The 14,049-nt window shown below is 39.5% G+C and overlaps 2 protein-coding genes across 5 annotated transcripts in view; one reads left to right on the top strand and one right to left on the bottom strand.

Moving 5' to 3' along the window:
• Positions 1 to 4,132, top strand: part of METTL26 (methyltransferase like 26) — a 19,906-nt gene extending 15,774 nt beyond the window's left edge. The window contains exon 6 of the mRNA XM_027863175.1: positions 3,671 to 4,132. Coding sequence (XP_027718976.1) covers positions 3,671 to 3,715 — 45 coding nt within the window. The 3' untranslated portion in view covers positions 3,716 to 4,132. The remainder of the gene's footprint in view (positions 1 to 3,670) is intronic.
• Positions 4,133 to 4,393: 261 nt separating this feature from the next.
• Positions 4,394 to 14,049, bottom strand: part of RAB40C (RAB40C, member RAS oncogene family) — a 66,372-nt gene continuing 56,716 nt past the window's right edge. For all 4 annotated transcript variants that reach the window (XM_027863171.1, XM_027863170.1, XM_027863172.1 and 1 more), the window contains exons 5-7: positions 8,053 to 8,130; positions 7,442 to 7,664; positions 4,394 to 5,208 (exon numbers count right to left, since the gene is read on the bottom strand). In XM_027863171.1, the coding sequence (XP_027718972.1) occupies positions 4,928 to 5,208; positions 7,442 to 7,664; positions 8,053 to 8,130 (582 nt within the window). In that variant the 3' untranslated portion in view covers positions 4,394 to 4,927. The remainder of the gene's footprint in view (positions 5,209 to 7,441; positions 7,665 to 8,052; positions 8,131 to 14,049) is intronic.

Here is a 14,049-nt window from a genome sequence, read left to right on the forward strand (position 1 = left end):
AGGGTCTGGATAACCTGCACATTCCCCATAAAGTTCAAGACTGGCTATATTCTGAAGGCTTGACATGGGGTATATACAAGAGGGAAGAAAGGTGAGTTCAAGGTCCTCACAATTCAGGCAGCTTTCCAAGGAGACATGGGAAGATCCCTAGTCTCAAGAAGAGCTTTAGCAATGTGTATATAAAAGGACCAAAGACTTGTATCTCACTTATTCATGAAAACCTCAGTTTCAGGGTTTGGAGTCTCTTCTGTATTTGTGCTGGTATAAGCAATAATGCTGGGACTGGGTTTTTTGTTTTTTCCTGGGAGGGATACAATTCGTACTGACACTGGGCTCTTGGCTGAAACTTACTCTGATCTCAAGTGCATTACATCTCACCAAATGCCTGGAGGTACATATCACCCTCATGGGAGATTAAAAAAAATCCAGGCATGTGATTCATCCAAGGTCTCACATGATGTCAGCAGGACAGCCAACAACACAAATGAGGGATCTTGACCCCCCAGGACCATTGCTGTCAAAGAGCAGACCACCCTCGTGAGCTCGGGCAACCTGGTAAACAGGGGAAACCATGATAACCTTGTGATGTAGCTTGAACTCAAGCATTTTACAGCTACACATGAGTCATGGAAAACATTTTACTCCCCAACTCATCTGCTTCAGTTAGCCCGTTTCTGTACTTCACCCTCTGTCCTCCCTGCTAAGCCCTCCTTGTTCTCTGTTACCATCGACAGGGCAGAAAAACAGGATCTCTCCTCCTGCTGCTCGCTGAGCACCTGCATTCACACCAGCCTTTGTTTGGACGGCTCACAGTGATCAGAGATCACAGGGCATTTTCAAAACTACCCCAGGCATCAGCCACTCTGTCCTAGAAGAATGTTTATTTACTCTTTCTTAATCAAATTTCTACCCTTTTTATCTTCCCACTCTGCAGCTGCTATCGGATTTCCGGCACATACATACATCAGTGTTTTCCCCCGACCCAGGAGGGTATGGGAAGAAGAGAATAATTAGAAAAAGGCTTACTAACCTAAAAGGAAATATTGGCCTTAGACTAGACAGGCTGGTAGATTGAAAAATCCACCCAATTCACGTCTGGGCCAGACCACACAATGGGTTCTAGCTAGAGTAACCTGTCCTGTACTTCCCCATTCAATACCGTCCCTCGAAACAAGTGTTTGCATTACTTCTTCAGCTGGAAGCTCAATGAATCACATAAACAAAACTGGCTAGAGTGCTTGTGGCAGGATTAGAACCTACCCCCCAGAACCTCCCAGCTAAAGCCCAAGCGCTCACTTCAGACTTGGGAAAGCTTCAGGGCCCCATAAGCCACAAGAGGACTGGAGGAAAATAAATGTGAGTTTGAATGCTGCAGGGTAAGTAGAGGTCAGGTCACTGCCAGAATGGCACATTCAGTGACAGGGGACCCAAGAGAGGCTAGGGTGGTAGTGGTAGAGTCTGCATCTGTCAACAAAGCCCTTGAGGTCAATTAAGTGGCCACAGACTAGCTCTAACTCTGTAGCTCTGATTGTGAAACTCAGACGACCACCCAGGGAGAGGAATTAGAGATGGGGGGGCCCTACAACTGGCACTCACTGGGAAATCCAAGGATTTTCACTCCCACTGTCTTCAGCATGGAGTCAAAAGACTTCAGAGCTACCTAGAGAAAAAGAATCATATCAATTCAAAATAATTTCTGTAAGCTTTTTGGTTGTTTAAAAACAAGGAGACTTTAATTTATATAAAACAAAACATGTATATCACAGCTGAATTACATTTACTGTACAAAGAAATAAAAAGTCAAATAGAACACAGGAATGGTACAAATGTCAAAACAGCAGCTAAGTATAGTGTTGATATCATAAATGCCAAAACCATTCAATTCCTCAACCCTTTCTTCCCCATGCCATCCCACTCCCAATCCCCAAGTCAATTGTTTTGTCTGAAACTTCCAAAGAAAACAGATCCCATTTTGGCTAGGTGTCTGTAGGATCTTCCAGGTTTGACTTTTAGCATAGAAAAGCTAGAAAGAGGGTCAGAAATGGGAGAAAGAGGTTATAATGAGCCTAAACTATCATCTCATTTCCCTCTGCTGCTATAAAGGCAAGAAACCCAATCCCTGTCCCCACATATCAAACTGCAAATCAGTTGGTGGATGGGTGTTCCCCAAAATCATAGGATGACAATGACTCAGAATTCCCCAAGAGGCAGTGAATCTGTTCCAGAAAAGGCTCCCCAAGCCCAAAAACAATAACTCCCGTGGCTATTCCAATTCATTCATTAGCCCATGTTTCCCTCAATATTCAGTTCTGAAGATGATGATTGTCTTCTGCTCCACTGGATTTGAGTTGGTGGCTGTGGGGTTCTTAAATACTGGGGCAGCCTTCATTTCCTAGGAAGGCCCAGTAGGAGACCATTTGCCCATAAATGCTAAGCGTATTTTACTCTGCCCATGAATTGCATGGGTTTTTAAAAAGCAGTGGGACTTGATTTGGGAAATTCATGTTTGGGATTTGTTATGAAGTCTTTGGAGAAAGGGAGAGATGAAAATGCAACTAAATACACTGAAGGATGTTCCTGGCCAGCTACCACCGGCTGTCCGTGGTTGCTGAGGGCAGTCTACGCTCTTGGAAAGGTAGGAGCAGGTGCTGTTTGTGGCCACACCAACACTGAGTTGGGAAGAGGTAGAATACAGCACCGATGTGACTCAAGCCCAACACGCCTCCCAGGCACAGATGTGGGGAGAGACAGAACTCAGTGGGAAAGGCTTAAGAAGAGCAGTGGGAGGAGGACAAGAATCAATCACAAGCTGAGGGCAGTGAGTGTCAAAATACAATAGGATGGGATTTTTGTCACCAGTCTTTTGGTGACTGGGACACACGTTTAGTTCTTAGAAAGCATCTTCAGTGGTCCTCATGGACCAAACAAAAGAAACTATTTCTGTGATGTTAAAAGATAATATTTATCTCCTAAATTCACCTCACAGAATCTAATGAGTTGATGACAAATCTATTAAGTGTTGAAAATGGGTGCTTGTGGTTCACTGTGCCTGTAAACCAGTATCCAGGGCTTTGTGTAGACTTAAATACCACTACACTATCACCAACTTAGGACCGTTTCAGAGGGTTGTTATGCTTGTTCTATTTTCTGACTGGCAGCAGAGAAAAGCCCATTTTTAAAGGAAAAGGAGTGATAAAAACATTAGATTAGTATGCTGAGGCTGTTGGGACAATCAAGTCAATCTTATGCATAATTTACAAAGAAGAATGTGTGGCAAGCACATTTACAGTCATGAAGATGGACAGTGTCTACTTCTCTATGTCAGATGGAGTCCAAGAGTCCAGAATCATGGATTCACTATCTCTGCAAAAGACCAAGGATAAAAGTAGCTCTACTATTCTTGGGTTTCCCTTAATCAAGTATTTAACAATTTGTGAATAGCTTAGGGACTTTTCATTCTGGTAAATGCTGGCACAAATTTCATCTATTAAGCAACAAAGGTGAAGACAGCATCGCATTTAAAGAGAGAATGATTTCCAAGGCCAGTTTGGAGCAGCACATTTTCCCTAGCTAAAGAATATACTGAGTCATGGGAGTATATGAGCAAAGTGTTAAAATAATAATACACCGGAGTAACCCCCGGATTTTTTCTCATTTTGAAACCTTTCAGTTTGGAGGCCTGCTGAAGCTCTCACACCTCTCAAGCAGGAAGTGATGTACGACAGGTGAAAACTGGGAGGACAGAGCAGAGCCAATGGAATAGGGAAGGTGTAAGCAGATGAAATCCAAAGTGGCTCCAGAATAGAGCCCTGTGCTTCTCTAACTGCATATCTCCCAGCTTGAAGTGACTGTGCTTTTACACTCTTGTCATGCCCACATTACCCAATGCTGTATGATGGAGGTGAGGAGACCCACAGAAGCAAGTCAGTCCAGGTGTGTTCAGCACAGCTACCGAAAAGCAGGCAGAGGATGCACAAAGCCAAGCCAACCCCCAGTCAGCATTCTCCCGTCTTCCTACTGGCGTCTTCATTTAATCTACAACATTCTTCCTGTTTTCCCACTGGGGTGAAGTGTATTCAAAGAAAGAACATTTCAAGCTTTAACAGTAAATTCCTTATTATCTTTGTGGAAAGAGTACTCAAACATCAAAAATACTTGCTACTGCAAAACACCTGTATCAGTTCATAGCTTTCCTTAAAGTGTTTTCATTTCCCCTTAGCAGATGCACTAGTAATGAGTGCAATGCTATCACATGGCTGCATAAAGGTTTCCCTGACTGCTTTTTAAAAATTTACCCAAAAAAGTGAGATATTATATATACTTCTATATAAATAAGTGAAAAAGGCAGGCAAAGCTTCCTTTAAAATCCTTAACAGCCAGCTCCCCAAGAGCCTTTTTTTTTTTTTGGCAATAGCAGTACTATCTACCGCAAATTTGCCATCCCCCAAACCCTTTCAGTCTTGTTTTTTATATTTTAAATCAAGGACCTCTATAGCACCGGCAATTCATTTGAGTTTATGGGTTCATGCGGTAGCACAGGTTCCCCTCACCACACCCTATACCTCTCTAGTCTCCACTAATCCATTCCTTTTGAGACTAGCTAAATTGTTTTCCCTCCCAGCAATCATATATATTTTTCTTCCACCTTCTCTTTGACTAAGTGAAGAGGAAATCCCAAAGCTTTCTGGATAGGGTGTAGGGTCCAAGTCTTCCCTGCCAACGACATGGGATCCAGCCAACCCAAGACTCCAAGCACACCATCAGGAACATTCCCTAAGTGAAATACCCTGGCAAGAGAGTAACCAAGGAATAACAGCGGGCTCCATTTTTTTCTTTTTTCTTTTAAGAGAGTTGAATGTGCAAACATTTGTACATGGGTGGGTGGGTGGGTGTGGGTGTCTTTACGCTCACTGAGTTCTTCATTTTGCTAAGAGATCTTGCAGTTGCTTCGTGAGCAGTTCTGTGGGGGGCTCTGTGGAGGACGGATGGATTTAGACCTCTTCAGGCTATTGCCTTTGCTGCTGCTCCCACCCCCGCTGCTAGCCAGGGAATATGAGCGTCCATGCATCATCACCGCATTCATTCCATTGGCCATGGAGAAGGATTTCAGGTGACTTTTGATGGTGACAGGCAGTGGAAGCTTGTCGATAAGATGGACTGGGGTACAGGAGACAATTGCTCGACAGCAGAGGTCCTGTAAACTGAACACTGAAGGAAAGCCAAAACAGAAAAGAAGGTAAATTTCTAGCATTCGCAAGGTTACATCTCTGATATCTCAAAGATGACCTGTGTTTCCTTTACAGAAATAGCAAATGAGTGATAAAATTGTCTCATAAAAGGGAAAGAATTTTTGGACACTGAAAATGAAGTTAAAAGGCCGTTTAAGTTTAACTGGTTTAATTAGAAGCAGTGGCAATGTGGAAGCAACAAAGAAAGAACAGAAATGGATAAAGGAACACACTATCATAGATTTGGAGCTAGAAGATGCCTCAGAGTTCCACTAGTCTAACCCATTTTTACAGATGAGGAAAATGGGGCCCAAGAGCGGTTAAATGCCTTGCCTAAGTTCACAAGGCAGTTAAGTGGATTTCTGAGTTCTTTCCAGTTCCAAAATCTTTGATCATATCACCCAGTGGTAAAGCCAGGAGGCAGGTTCAGGTCCTCTGGTTCTAAATCTAGATCCCTAATTCCACTGTCTTTTTTTGGAGCTAGGACTTGAAGCAAGATTTTCTGAATCTCAGACCTGTGTGCTTTATGCTACAACGTGCTGCCAACAGAATATCCCTTCAGCCCACTGACTCAAAGGAAAGTGCTTATGAAAAGCAACAGGACAGCTTCAATTGTCCACTTGATGGCACCCCTCTCCTGTTGGTCTGTTCAACAATAGAAAGGAATAATGAAAATTATTCCTGGTTCTGAGAAGAGTTGAGGACAACATTGAAACACTGCTTTGCTGAAACAAAGGCTTCTTTCTGGACCTGCAGTGTTTTCTTTAAAACACCAGCTTTCAGTCTTCTTATCTTGTTATTTAGGAACTAATCTATATAAAGAGATTATATACAATAGTGTGGTTTTTTTGTTTGTTTTTTTTTTTTGCACCAAGCCACAATTAGGTCTTAAGATCTCTTTTCTACCCTTAAGAAGTAATGGGAATACCTATTGGTGTAAAGCCAGAAAGGACTTCTAGGTTAGTGCAATTTTGCAGCCTTCTTACAATTTAGGCGGCCTTTAAGTGGACTGAATATGCCATTCATTATAGGCAGTCCTTGATTTTTAGAGTAACACATTCCTAGAAAGAGAATTGCAAACATAAAACAGATAGTTTTCCCATAGGAGAAATGTCATATTTGGAGCTTACGCCCTGACTAAAGATTTGGCCATGTAGTCATAGGGTTTTTGAAGCTGGATGGAATCTTAGATTATCTAGTTCAACAATCTATTTTTGGAGCTAAGGAGACTGAAGCCCAGAGAGGTTAAGTGATTTTCCTAAGGCCACTCAGGTCTTTCGGACTCCAAATTCCATGTTCTTTTCACTACACCACTAAGATGTTAAAAAATATTACAAAAGTAAATGTATAATTATAAATTTTTATAATTTTAGATAGTAAAATGCATAAATGTACTATACAAATTGATTATACTCAAGATGCCAATACATATGTACACTGCATATAAAACTACAACTCTATTAAAAATTTGATCTAAAAAGAATGCACTCATTGTAAATACAAATTAATCGCTCAACTTTGCTTTCTTAGATATTAGAATGACTTATAGGGGGCTCCCTTAACACACGGTGGGGAATAAGGTATGAATTGCAGGGTCTATGTCTCTCAAAAAAAGGAAAGGATATTTTAATTGATGTCTCTTTTTTTCTTAATAACTTTCCGTGTCTGTAGATACATGTCACTTCAATCGGGTTCACTTTTGTTTGGTCTCTACTTCATTTTCTTCACCTCAATGCCCCTTCCCTTTCCGCCAATCATCAAATGTAGCTATGAAGGAGGAGAGAAATTACAAAAGGGCAGCCTAAGGAGTCAGTGTAAAAGGATAGTCATTCTCCTTTCTCGGAGGAAGGTGAAGATACCATACATAAGCCTGTGAATCTCAGAACTGCTTCTTTTTTCAATTTAATGTTTTAAAAACACTTAGCTAAAGTGACCTTTCTATACATTTTTACTATATATGAGAAGCCCTGTGAAGGAACAAGAATGAGTGAAGAGAAGGGATGAAAAATGAAGTGTAATTGGTATTAGCACTGAAGTAAGAGAGCAAGGCAATTTCACAAAACTAGGCCATTGCCCATATTAAAGAATGTGACAATTTCTCAACTAGAGGTTGCTATAGCTAAGCTGCCCTCTTGATACCTAAGGGGAAAGGACTCCCCCATTTTCAACCCTTATTAGTATGGTTAAACCAAAGTTCCCGAAGCTTTCCTCACCTCTGTTGGGCCTCCAGATCTTCTCCATGCCGTGTCGCATGAGAACAATCCGGGACAGTTCTGTGAAGGATTCAATCACGTTGAAGTTGCACAGGGGGCTGACCTCAAAGAAGGTCATGCAGTTCTTTTCGGCATAGGAGCGGGCTTGCTCTGTTGGCACCTGCCGCTTGAAGGCCAGGTGGAGCCTATTTCCCACCAAAATTCGGGGAACACCAGGAGCGTGCTGAAGGAAGAAAACAGAATTCGGACCTGTGTCAGGCAAAGAAAGGACTTGGCACTGAGGCATAAAGAAGGGAAGGATATGGCTCCAGGGGCAGTTTTACTACTAATGCAAAGCATGGATATTTTTCTGACATTTTCATGTCTACCAGAAATTGAGAAAATTTTTCTTTTCTCTGGTTCTCTGGTTTAGATGGGCTACAGAAGAGAATAAAATAGATTGACATCTTAACAGGCTATCTAAGCCAGACAACTCCAATCACTGTTCTGCTTCTTTAAGATTACGGTCACTGGAGGCCCTTCTCAAGTGTGGCAGCATCTTTCCAAATTTACTGTTTTAGAAAAGTCTGAGTTTTTTCTGGTATGTTTCTATATTCAAAAAACATACTTACCTCATCGATTTCCTTTATCCATCGATCTATGCCATCAAAGGACCAGCGGTTTGTGATATCATATACTAAAAGAATTCCCTATAATGGGGGGGGGAAGGGAGAGAGGAAAAAAGAGAAGATTTATAAACTCCTACTCTAGTCATGGTTAGTACATAAAGAAGCATTTACCTTGGTACTTCCTCAGATACCTCAGGGAAAAGAGATTCCCATGATCTTTGTAACCAAAGAAAAAGCCAAAAGTAGAATAGTCAACATGTAATACATGCAATCCAATATTCCTATTAATTAGTGGCTACATTGCTCAACTGGGTAGAGACCAGAAACCTTATACTTATATTACCTTATATTTAATATAATATAAAAAATAAGACTGCCTATTTCATTACATGTTATATCTCCCTCCCTCCTCAAGTGCAGGATCCATTTCTTGTCTGTCTTACCAGTGCCTTGCCCATTGTAGGAACTTAATAAATGTCTGTTGACTTGAATTGATACTCATGAAAAACTAGTAGTAGGAAGTAGTAGTATTATGTCCATTTTACAGGTGAAAAAAAAAAAAAAAAGACTTACAGAGATGATTTTTCCGAGGTCACAAAGCCAGTAAGTGGAAATATTGGAATTAGCCAGTTCCAGTGATTTTTTCCTCTACATTATTTTGCCTCTTTTCTTTACCCCAACAGAAGTGGATAAATCATCTGTGGCTTTAATTTATCCACACCAACATCCCTCTCTATTGATACATGTAGACTATAAGCCTCTTGAGGGTAGGAGCTACTTAGTTTTTTTTTTTTACTTTGTACCTCTGGCATCTGGCTTATAGTAGGCACTTATTAAATGCTTGTTGATCAACTGACATGGAAATGAGAGGATGGGAACCTTACCTATATCTTCTATTATCATAACCAAATTTACACCTGAAAAACGATTGCATATACTGACAGACTCAACTGATGTATTGGCTTTGCTAGAATTGTTTTTATCCTCTCTTTTTTATTCTTTGTTATAAAGAATAGCTCCATGGGTAGAGAAACGGGGGAATATATATATTCAGAAATTAAATTAATTAAAAAAAAACCATAGCCTATCTTATGAATTCCTTGGCAAGTTACATAAAATTATGAAAATCCTAAGCTTAGCGGAAATATCAAAAGGGTACCTTTTGTAGTCTATGTGAAGTTCTGTTAACTTGGTCTTAATTAATAAAGGAACAAATTCAGGAAATCAAATTTACTGCTTAACATATCAATAGACCAGACTTAGGCAAGTCTGATCTTTTCCAAATTATTTCTTAGATTAAAATGCTTTATAAATATCATAAATCGATTCATCAATAATCAATCCATCAGCAAGTATTTATTAGGTAGTTACTATGTGACAGGCCTGGTGATAGATGCTGGAGATAAAAAGAAAGCATTTGCATGCATACATGTACACACACACACACACACACACACACACACACACCAAAATGGTTAGAAAAGGAGGTCATTAGCAGTACCTCCATGTTACAGAGGTTCCCAAAGTCGGTGATAACATCCCCTAGGGGGTACTGGACCGATCCAAGGGGGCAATAGTAGCCTTGAATGCAACTGGGGATGGGGGTTGAATAGTGGAAGCATAAAGAAAGAAAATTTTGAAAAACTGTCCATACACGTTTCATATGTTGTGTAACAGAGTTAAAGTTGTAGTGATTATATTATTTTCCAAATAAATACACAAAATGCAAGCTATAACCAATCAGTGGTCAAGTCTACTTGAAAGGTCTTAACAAACAAGTGTTGGCAGGCGAGTGTGTTGCACATTGTTGGGAAATCCAACATGCATCAGCAGGATTTCGTGTGATGACTTGTTTACAATATGATACTATATGGTTATATGACACAATATTGCATCATTAAAATTTCAATGCAGGAAAAAAATCAATTTACAACAATTTACAATAAATGATTAAATTTGATGTCATTAAAAAAAACATTAAAGGGTTAAATAAAGTAGATTTCCAGGGGAGTGCTTAGTAATTTTTTTTAAAAAAGGGGGCAATAGGGGCAGCTAGGTGGCACAGTGGATAGAGCACTGGCCCTGAAGTCAGGAGGACCTGAGTTCAAATCGGGCCTCAGACCAAACACTTGACACTTACTAGCTGTGTGATCCTGGGCAAGTCACTTAACCCCAATTGCCTAATAAATAAATAAGGGGGCAGTAGGCCAAATAAGTTTGGGAACCTCTGATGTAGAAGGTGGTACTTGAGTTGTCTTGAAGGAAGCAAGGCATTCTATGAGGCAGAAATCAGGAAGAAGTGTATTCCAAGTTATATACAGACAGCTTGGTGGTAGTAGATCGTGTTGGATCTGGAGTCAATAAGATCTGAGTTCAAATCTGTCCTCAGACATTCACTAGCTGTGTGACCCTGTGTAATTTACTTAACCTGTTTGCCTCAGTTTCCTCATCTGTAAAATAGGAACAATAATAGCACTTATTTCCCAGGGTTGTTAAGGATTACAAAAAGTTAGCTAAGCAGCATTGAGGTCCTTTTTTAAAAAAAAAATTTTTTTTAAGCAATTTGGATTAAGTGATTTGCCAGAGTTATACAGCTGGTAAGTACCTGAAGCTGAATTTGAACTCAGGTCCTCTTGACTCCAAGACTGCTGCCCTATCCACTGTGCTACCTAGCTGCCCCAGCAGTGAGGTCCTAATTGAGAATCAATTGTATAAATACTTTTGTATCTTCTCCTGACTTGATGTCATGGATAGAATAGTGGAATGTCAAAGGGGTAAGGGATTCTATTCTGCTAGTGAAGGCAACATTAAAATGGCCTATCATGGGTCTAGGCAGGACGGGTAAACAAGTGGAGCTAGAAGGGGATTGTCAGGGTAATGGCAATGGGGAAGGGTCTAGGGTCTAAAATCTAGATGAAGACAAAGAATAGGGACATTGGCTATGAGGAAATGGTCGAGGTGGAAAGAAAGGATTAGGCAGAAAGGCAGAACTCTAACTTCAGTAGTTTGTTCAGAAATTTTGGTTTCCAAAGTACCTTTCTAACTCTAAATCCTAGAAGGTGAGTGATTGGTGGGTATAGAGATGAAGGTTAAAAGAACTAAGAGGATCAAAGAATTTCAAGGTCAAGATGTTCAGTCACTGATGACTATAGTCACCTTTTCACAGAAAAAAAAAAAATTCAGCAGTCATATATGGAACCAGTGAATGGACAGCCAGGAGAGAATTTTTTCCAATTCCTGGTTGTAAGGTATTATAAGACCATACTTTCACTGTTTATGGCATAAGCCACAGTACTCTGCATCATCCAATAACTGCAATGTTTAATCTAGTAGTCTAGTAGTATCTTGTAGCTTGTGAATACAAAGGAAAACCAAGATAAGCCCCTTATCTCTCAGATTAGAGAACTATTTGGAACTAGAGGTTCCAAATCTGTCAACTGCATATCCACAGAAATATTTCTCAGGAGGGTTACGGTCAGGAGAAAATGCTCATTACATTTTCCAGAAAATATCTTTGAAATAGCCCCAAGGAGAGGGCAGAACCCCCCCCCCAAAAAAACCCCAACCAACCAACCAAACAACAACCAAAAAAAACAACCACCACCACAAGACTAAACTAAGAAGGAAGGACCAATGTGAACTTTCTTCCTTATTCTTTTCTTAATAATTAGAAAGTCAAACCAATAGTGAAGATTGTATTGTAGAGGTCTAACCTCCTGGGTTCAATTCTATTGCAGGGAAAATTCATAATAGAGGGTCCAGCACTCCAAACTGTATGACCATAAGTTTAACAAGAAAGCACATTACGTAAAATTAAAACAAAACAAAACTGAAAACAAAACCAAATGCAGCAAAAATTATAAAGGAAGAAATCCAAGCTTATCAACAACCACATGAAAAAATGCTCCCAATCACTAACAATGGATCCATCAACCCTCTGTCAGAAGGTGGGTAGCAAACTTCATAATTGCTTCTTTAAGTCACAGCTAGTTATTCTACTGATCAGAGTTCTAAAATTTTTCCAATTTCTTTGCTTACAGTCTTGGTTACTATATAAATTGTTCTGGTTCCCTGCAGTGAATTTTACATGTTACTTCATTTGCTCTTCAGTTTCCTTGTGAAGTTAAGAATAGGCTTTCTCACTTTACAGATGAGAAAAAAAATGAGGCTAGGAGAACATAAATGATTTGTCTATGGTTACACAGATAGTAAGAGGTATGAGTTGAAAAAAAGTGTTTTTCTGACTTTAAGTCTAGTATGCTCTTTCTTCCACTGATTCTGTCTCCCTATATTCTCAGAGATTGCCTTTGTAATTTGAAGATGAATTACAGCAGAGAGAAGGATTTCTACACTAAACTGAGTTCAGACTACAGCAAGAGTCCATGAATAGTTCCCTGGTTAGGACAACAACCTCCAAAAAAAATGGAGTAGGAGACAAGAGGACATGGAAGATCATTAGAAGATTCAGATCATTATATTTTTCTTTCTTTAATTCCAGTTTTACTTGGAACTTCCATTTGTCCAGAAGAGGGAGAAAGACAATGTTATTCTTTAGTACCACCATCACCTTCCTCTAAATAAGGCTTTGTGATATTTTCCTATGGTATTTGCTAGGTTTTTTTTCCCCTTACTATTAACTTTTAAATTTATTTAAAACAGAACTCTCAACATAATGCATGTTTCAAAGTTAATGCAATAATTAAAATAATAATATAAAACTGTATTCATCACCAGTAATCAAAAGGTATCCTAAGAATTATAAAATTTTAAAGCTGGAAATTTACTTAGTCTGACTTTTTCATTTTTACAAATGAGGAAACTGAAGCCTTAGAAGAGAAGGAACCGCTGCTCAGGATCGCATAGCAAATTACTGGAAGAGCTGGCTGTCTTAGTCCAGAGCTCTTTCCACCATATCATGGGCACTGGTATCATTTAAAGAATACATTTCTATATGAAAAACAGCCAAGACAGATAACTCCTTAGAGAGAGAGACTACATCTTATACCTCTCCATATCCTCAATTCCTAGAACAAATACCTTGAACATCATAGCTGACATGTGTTTTATGATGATGATGATATATTTATGGGATGAAGGCTATTTGAGCTCTGTTTATTTTTAGGTTTTGGTCAGCTTAGACTTATGTCAGGTGGGGTACTCTACATCCTTTAATGCCAATTCCAAAATGGGTTAACACAGCCACTCTGCAAACCAGCTGCAAGTTCGTGGTAGCTTGGTTCACACACTGAACTCTGCCCCCAGGGGCACTCTGGGGATATTTATGCAAAGGTGCTCCTGAGTTTTCAAACTAGAAACTTAGAGAATAGGATGTCAGTCACTTCAGGAGCATTTTACTGTGAAGCCTTCCAACAGTTCAGTGGATTAAGATTTGCTACAGGGACTTTTCTGTTATATCCCTCAGAGACCAATTACTCAGAATTTTAGAACTTTGGGATATTTCCACTCTACCATGGTATCATATTCACTTCTCTTCCTATGCCCCAAATATCTGAACATTTACACTGTGTCTCAGGAATAATTTTCTGTGAAACCAGCAGTGCTAACTAGAAAGAGTCATCTATAGTCAGTGAAAACAGATGAACAAGTTCTTTATTACACACAGTTCAAGGAATAATTTAGAAGCAGAAAAAGATATACCTTACAATTTTCTCCCATCCTATAATGCTACTTTGAAAACAGAATTCAAAGTAAAAATTCATGTTATTTTTTTCACAACTCCATTCAATATACATATGGTTTCAAAACTGCCACCTACTTAACTTCTCTATTAAAATGGATGGCAAAAGGAGAAAGTGTAGCTCACTATACAATGGTTTTCAAAGATGACTTTTTTTTCCTTTTGGAAAAGATAATCTTATACTTCCTTCCACTTCAAGTTTCCCCCAAATTCTGGGAAATTCATGTCTAGTCCCTGAGGTCCTATTAAAATATAAGAGAATGGATATACATCTACCACTTTAGGTTCCTCTCTGTTCAGTA

The sequence above is a fragment of the Vombatus ursinus genome, unplaced genomic scaffold, assembly GCF_900497805.2.
Source record: "Vombatus ursinus unplaced genomic scaffold, bare-nosed wombat genome assembly UNPS02014770.1, whole genome shotgun sequence".
Lineage (NCBI taxonomy): Eukaryota > Metazoa > Chordata > Mammalia > Diprotodontia > Vombatidae > Vombatus > Vombatus ursinus.